The sequence below is a fragment of the Lipotes vexillifer genome, unplaced genomic scaffold, assembly GCF_000442215.2.
Source record: "Lipotes vexillifer unplaced genomic scaffold, Lipotes_vexillifer_v1.1 scaffold1329, whole genome shotgun sequence".
In the NCBI taxonomy this organism is placed as follows: Eukaryota; Metazoa; Chordata; class Mammalia; order Artiodactyla; family Lipotidae; genus Lipotes; species Lipotes vexillifer.
In genome coordinates this window covers 156,105-163,009 of record NW_006797566.1, presented here as the reverse complement: position 1 = coordinate 163,009, position 6,905 = coordinate 156,105, and the positions used below count along the sequence as shown (strand labels likewise).

Sequence of the window (6,905 nt, the reverse complement as noted above, 5' to 3'; positions counted from 1 at the left end):
TGTCAGTCAAGGATGAGGGCAGCTGGATGCAGTCAGACCCATCCCCAGACTGAGCAGGTGGGGGAGGCAGGGGCTTAGGGAGAAGGAACCTTGGCTGGGAGAGAAGGGAAACTGCAGGGAAGAGATTTGTGCTGGGGCCTGAATGTTCAGGAAGAAGCTGGCAACTCTCCTTGGGTGGAAGCCTTTGTGTCCTATCCCCACCACCTGCTTCTCTGGGATCAGAAGTCTCTCTGGGGCATCAGATCCCAGGCAGCCAGAGCTCATAGCACCTCTCCTCTCTCCAGGACCTTCGTGCTCAAAGGTGCTGAAGACCTGAGTCCCCTGCCTACCCAGGCCGCCTGAGGCCAGGAGGGGCCATGGCAGGGTATGGCTGTCTGGGGCTGGGGCTGTTCTGCTGGGTCCTGCTTGCTGTCCCTGTGGGCTCCCAGCCTGCCTCCTCTGTCCCAGGTGCCCATGTCACCACTTTGGCCCCGCCGCCTCAGAGTGAGGCCTCTATGCTGTCTCTCAACCTGGGGCTTAACTTCAAATTCCACCTTCGAGGACCTGCTGCTGCTTGGGGGAGCTCTGTCACGGACACCCAGGCACTTTCTCCTGGGCCAAGCCGGGAGCCGGAGGAAGAGGTGGCCGGTGGGCTGAGGACTGGCCCCCTTTGGGAACTACTGGTGGGCTCTCTCGGGAACTCCCCCCCAGCGCGGGGCTCTGCTCCCTGGGCCTCCTCCTGGCCTCTGGAGTCCACATCCCTCCTCGCTGGGCCCATTGACCGGCCCACTGCTCCGTACCAGCCCAGGATGGGCACCATGACCTGGGATACTGCTCTGACGGCTACAGCACCTCCATCCAGTGCTCCCAGGCTCCACCAGAGTGAGCTGGAGCTGAAGTTTGACATGGCGCTGAGAGCAGGCGTAGCCCCAACGCTTGGGCATCGAACACTGCCCCTGCTGCCCAGCCTGCGGGCCAGCCTGGCAGAGATTGCTGGGCGCCTGGGACCCTTTGGTGAGTACCCACCCCAACCCAAGGAGAGCCCCTGCTGGGCAGTCTGGCAGGTAGGAGGAAGCTCCAGCCTGGGCTCCTTTTGCAGGGTTCTTTGGCACTACTGTGCCCCCACTCCGGAACTTATCAGGCCTGAGCCCCCTGGACCCAGTTACATCCCCAAGCTCTGCCTCTGGAATTTCGGGTTCTCCAGGTGAGTGTTTATTTCACTGCAACAAGCATTTATGGAACACCTCTAAATGCCAGCACCTCCTTTTTCCCTTGACTCAAGGGCAGCTCGCATTCCTTCTCCCAGGACCTGGGATACCAGCCACTGCTCTATGGGGAAATGCCCTCTTTGCCATACGAAGTCTGGTTTGGTCCTTGTAGCTTAGCATCTGGTATACAATTCCTGGCTACAATTCCTGGGACAGTGACTCCCATAGGTCAAGCTCTGAGAAAGGACAGGGTTTTCTCCAAAGCTCCAGAGGCCAACACCGGCTGGTAGGATGGCAGTCTAGCCCTATGTCTTCCCTTTGCAGGGTTCTTTGGCACCACTCTGTCCCCGCCCCCATCCCCCCAGGAGACAAAGCTCCCAAGTCCAAGGCCACTGGACCCAGCTGCTTCCCTAAGCTCTGCCTTGATCGCAACAGCATCACTAGGTAAGTATCCAATTCATTTAAACTTGACATTTATTGAGCACTTACTACATGCTAGCCACTCATTGGCATTCTGGGATCCTTTTATTTCACTGTCATCACCATTCTCTTCATCACCACTATGGAGATATATATTAATGGTCTGAGAACAAATGTTGCTGAGGATGGTCCCACACAGAGTTAAGTAATGGTCCTCTGGGAGTTTTACAGTCACAGGCAGAGCAGGACGTAGACAAATGTATCAGGGGCAAACGGACACAGGAACTCCTTCATGATTTCCACAGCCTCAGCACTAACCCCACCCCTCTACTCCAGTCTGCCTGGCCTGCCTCCCTACCCTCCCACTCCGACCTTGGGGCTCTCTCCTTTGCCGTCTGATCTGACATGACATGCTGTCAGATATAGGCAGAGTTGGGCCCCTCATTGGGAAGACGTTAAAGAGAAGACCTTGTGCAGACAGATGCCATCCTTGTTCAACGGAGCCTTTCAGAACACGCACATAGACAAGCTGGTGGTGCAGAGGAAAGACCAGGGGCTCTGGAATCCTGAGACTTGGCTTTGAGACTTGAATCCCAATCCCCTTCCTAACTGGCTGGTGACCTTGGACAGGCTATTTAACTTCTCTGAGCCTAAATTTTCTCCTGTATCTGGGGTTTAATAATAGTGCCTATTTTGTTATTGTAAAGCTTCCACATAATGTAATGGGCACAAAGTATTAGCTCATTAAATAGTATCTGTTAACCTTGCTTCTTTCCCCGGTGTGTCCCAAGTACATTCCAGATCTACCTCTCAGATACGGCAACCGTGGCCCCTAAACGTGGTGGGACAACACATACCACAAAAGGCAGAGGGCACGCTGCTTGGGGAGAGGTTCTGGTAGGTGAGGCCAAGGGGGACATGTAAAGGGTTAACTGTGGCTGGGAACCCTCTCAGCCACTCCACACTAGGAACTGGTGCAGCAGTGGAAACCGCTGGTCCCCGCCCAAGCTTCTTCCAGCTCCAGACTTAACGCAGCACTTGCCTGTCGCTTCCTCCCCAGCGGACTCAGCACTCCTGGGCGTGTGGGTGGGGAGCCTGCTGTCTCCTCCCCATCGAGCCCAGTGTGCAGCAGTGGCAGGATCTGCTGTGGAGTTGGGGGCAGGCTCTGTGGCCTCAGGGGAAGGATGCTGGGTGGCGGTCTGCCAGCCTTGGTGACAGCGCTGGCCAGGCAGGTTTAATGAGTCTGGACAATATCAGAGGCAGCCCAGCGGCTGGTGGCCCCGCCCTCCTTCCCCCTCCTCTCTACGGTTGCAGGAACCCAGCCTCTTCCTGGCTGTTCCTCTTGGATAAACCCCGGAGGGCTGCAGGCCTCCTGGAGAGAAGGCCAAAGAGCCTTGTTCCTGCCAGCACCTTCTGGGGGGAGTAGTGGCAAGCAGTTAGGGGATAAAGGGAGTCTCTCTGTGTCTTCTCTAGGAACTTTCTAACCTCGGTACAGTTAACCTTTGGGCCTAGGGCTTCTCTTCTCTTGCATTAGGTCTCAGACAGAGCCTGCATTCAGCCAGTAAGCGCTGAACAGTTGTGCAGGTCGTTAACATAGTAAAAGAATTCCATACCAGTTGATAACTACCCACTCTCCTTAGCCTCCTGAGCACCACTCCCCTCCCTGACCACCTGGCTGGCAGCTGTTCTGATTCACCTGAAACAGTGGTGAAATATTTCAAATGTCACCCTTACAAGGAGTACCAATCCTCTGTGATCCTGGAGGTGGGGCTCGGGGGAGGGATGGGGCCAGGCCACTGATCCGGGCTGCAGCTTCAGGCATCCAGAGTAGAGAGTGATTCCCCAGCCCTTTGATCTGGGCAGCTAGTGGACTTTTCCATAAATTGAGCTGGGCCCTCTTCGCAACTCCCCCCAATCAGCTCTGGCTTCACCAGTTACTCACATTGACATCCCATCTCCTCTCTTGCCCCTGAGGTCAAGAGGAGCCACAGGGCCAGAGTGGGACCACCTTGTAAGGGAGGCCTGTGCAGGAGAGGGATCCTAGGAAGTCACTACCTTCTGGGGGAAACCGAGGACCCCTTCTGTGGAAGCCTCAAATGGGGAGACAGAGGATGAGGTCAAGCGGACCCGTCAAAGGCAGAGGCTGGGCCTTCCTCACCTGTCCCCACCCATACCCTGCCCTGCCCCCTGGGAGCAGTGCTCATAGGTCAGAGCTCTCTCCTCTGACACTTGAGCTGTGCCTGTACTCTGTTTCCTGGTTTTCATTCTTTTTCTGGCTTCTTAGGAATGTTGCAAGTTGCTCTAGTTGCCATAATGCTTTGGGCCAGAGGTGAAAGATGGGGTCTTCTGTGGCCATCGAGTGGGAAGTGGAGCTGGAAGAGGGTGAGGTGGGGCAGATCTCTGAGAGCTGCACTTGTCTGTACAGTGAGCGAGGAGGAGGCATCAGGGACGACAGGTTGGCGCAGGCTGTGGGCTCCTGGCTGGGGTCTCCTTGCCTCTCTGCAGAGCCCACCAAGACCGGAAAGGCCAAGGAGACTCGTCCACTTTGCAGAAATGGTCTGGGCAAGGGTATCTGAGGGGACCAATAAATGAGGGGTGAGGGAGAATGTTTGTGTATTTGATCCCACTGGTGTTAGACTGACCCTGTCCCCCCACCGAATCAGCAAGCCATCAGTTCCCAGCTGAATGATTCCTCATTTAACTCACGGCTGTGTCTTCAGTAGGTGTTTGGGGATGGTCAGTCCATCCAAATGGTGTTCTTTAAACAGGGTTCACAGAGAGACAATGCATTGATGTTCACTCATTTGACTAATTGTTGACTTTCTAAGGGAAGACAGCCTTTTGTTAGTTAAATCGAGACTCAGTTTGAGGCCAGAAATGGTCACACTCACACAGACACACACCGATGACTGACGGGTGATAAACAGTAGCCCATAATGATCAGACCAACAACAGTTGTATATCAAATGCTTATGATGCACCAGTCTCTCTAAAGAGCTTTGCACACACTGGCCATGTATCCTCATAACAGCCCTGTGCAGTAGGTGCTCTTCCCCGTTTTAGACTTGAGGCATATGATGGGACAGGAACCAAGGAACATGCTGCCATTGGCAGTAGGCAGCCAGCTGTATATATGTAATTTTTTGGCAGCCCCCTCTCTGCCCTCCCAGTTGCCCAATTCTACCTTCCCCTCCCCTCTCTCCAGGGCTGCTTTCTGGCCCCCTCACTCCTTTTCCTTGCTCTTAGGATTGCTCTGTTTTCCATGTCCCCAGCACAAGCCGGCACTGCCTGGGGTAGGGATGGGGGTGCGCCTGGAGTCTTCCTGTTTTGTCCTGCTGAGGCATGGCTGGGTATGGCCAGGCAGTTGGGGCAGGAGTCTGCTTGTCAGGAGATCCTCCCGCCTCATTCTACATCTGTCTCCCGTGCATTTCCCCGTCGCCAGATGGCTCCTCCCATCTTTCTCCACCATCGTTCTCCCTCCATCCTCGCCTGCAGCTGCGGTTCTGCTAAGCCTGCTAGATGCGGGAGGGAGGTTCAGCGTGAAGCGTCTTCCCTTGCTGCCTGACCATGGAAAATCCTTGGGTCTAACTCTTTTTCACCCCTCTCCAGCTCCAGGAGAGTAGAATTAGGGATCTTAGTCCTCACACTCTCTTACTTGATTTCCCTTTCCTCAAGGGATGTGGGGAAGATGTTAGAGCACAGGATGGGGCTGGGAGCCCAAGTTAGCAAACCCCAGAGCACCTGAGAGGCTCACTCGCTAAGCTATGATCCCCCCAAATGTTCCTTCCTCAGAGTTCAAGGGTAGTCTTGAGACCCAGGGGAGTCCATCTCAATGTCACCTTCTGTAAAAGGGGGTGAGAAGCAAAGGGGCATTGTATTAAGAGCCTCAGACCAATGGCTTTGTAGTTGAGTTAGGATGGGGACCATAGCCATGGCTAGGCTGAGGTTGGAGGTGTAGCAGGCAGGAAGGCCAGTGAATAGGGAAGGTTGTGTTTTCTCAGGGTGCTGGGGATGGGAGAGTCATATCACTCCCCCTGCTGTGTGTGTGTGTGGGGGGGTGGGCAGTGCGGGGTGGCTTTTCCTGACGACACAGGGTGAAGGGGGAGCAGCTGAAAAAAGGCAGGGCAAGCTTCTTCTAGCACCAAGGTGGGAGTTGGGAGTCAGGGGTGCAGAACAAGAGATAAGCAAACTAGTATTATGAAGCGCCTCTGAAATCAAGGAGAGGGGCTCAAACTGGTGCTCAGATCTGGATTCTGGTTGCAGCTCTGCCAGTTTGTAACCTTGGACAAGTTACCTGGCCTCTCGGCAGAGCCTCAATATCTTCATCTGGCAAATAGGACGATTCATTTCTTCAACGAATATCTGCTCAGTGCCCACTCTGTGCCAGGCACTGTTTTAGGCATGGGTATTCAGACGTGAGCAAAGCGATCTTTGTTCTCATGCAGCCTCCTTCCTGGCGGGAGGACTGAACCAGAGGGGGCTTCTGCAGCTCCTTCCACTGGTAAAATTCTGTGACTTCTTAAGAAAAACCCTTTTCAGTGGAATCACAGGGTAGTGAACAAAGCAGGGAGCTGGGGGTGGATGGGGTGGGGGGAGGGCACGAGGGCTGAAACTGCAGCCCGAGGAGTTTGATGTGGGAGGGGAGGGTGAGGGGCTGCGAGGTCACGGAGTCTCAAATTTAAGACAAGTCCTTCCGGGAAGCTATGAGGACTCTCCGATTGGCATACAGGCTACTGGCTGTAGGGTGGGCAAGGGGAGGGCTGCACGGAATGCCTCACACAAACGTTCCTTGCCCACAGACTCCACCACCTCCACCTCTGGCCCGGATGACCCCTCTCCCGCCAGCCTTGGGAACCTTTCGGTGCAGCCAGAATGTGGGCCAGGGTCCTGCAGTATCAGAGAACTGCCTGAACGCGAAGCGCGGCCTCCTGCGGCCCCACTGCCCCTCTTCTTCCTGACCCTGGAGGCCGACTGGACAGAGGCCAAGGCTCGCTGGGGTTTGGCCTGGGAGGCCCATGTGTACGGGGTAGGCGCGCTCTTCGGCCTCGTGGCCCTGCTGGCGCTGCTGGCTCTGGCCCTCTTGCCCTGGCGCTGCCCGCCCGGCGCCCCCTGCCTGGCGCTGCTGGACCTGCTCCTGCTCTCTGCCGGGACCACCCGGGCCTTCCCTCTCTTCTACGACGCCTACGGGCATCGCGACCGGTTGCCGGCGCTGGCCTGGCTGCTGCTGCAGGACCTCCCGCTGCCCTGCCTGGCCGCCGGCCTGGGCCTGGCCTGCTTGCTTCTGGCCCGGCCGCGCCC

The 6,905-nt window shown here is 56.0% G+C and overlaps 1 protein-coding gene across 1 annotated transcript in view; it reads left to right on the top strand.

Annotated features, from left to right (window-relative positions):
• Positions 1 to 356: 356 nt before the first annotated feature.
• Positions 357 to 6,905, top strand: part of PRRT4 (proline rich transmembrane protein 4) — an 8,587-nt gene continuing 2,038 nt past the window's right edge. The window contains exons 1-4 of the mRNA XM_007469725.1: positions 357 to 993; positions 1,079 to 1,183; positions 1,512 to 1,631; positions 6,407 to 6,901. Of these exons, the coding sequence (XP_007469787.1) occupies positions 357 to 993; positions 1,079 to 1,183; positions 1,512 to 1,631; positions 6,407 to 6,901 (1,357 nt within the window). The remainder of the gene's footprint in view (positions 994 to 1,078; positions 1,184 to 1,511; positions 1,632 to 6,406; positions 6,902 to 6,905) is intronic.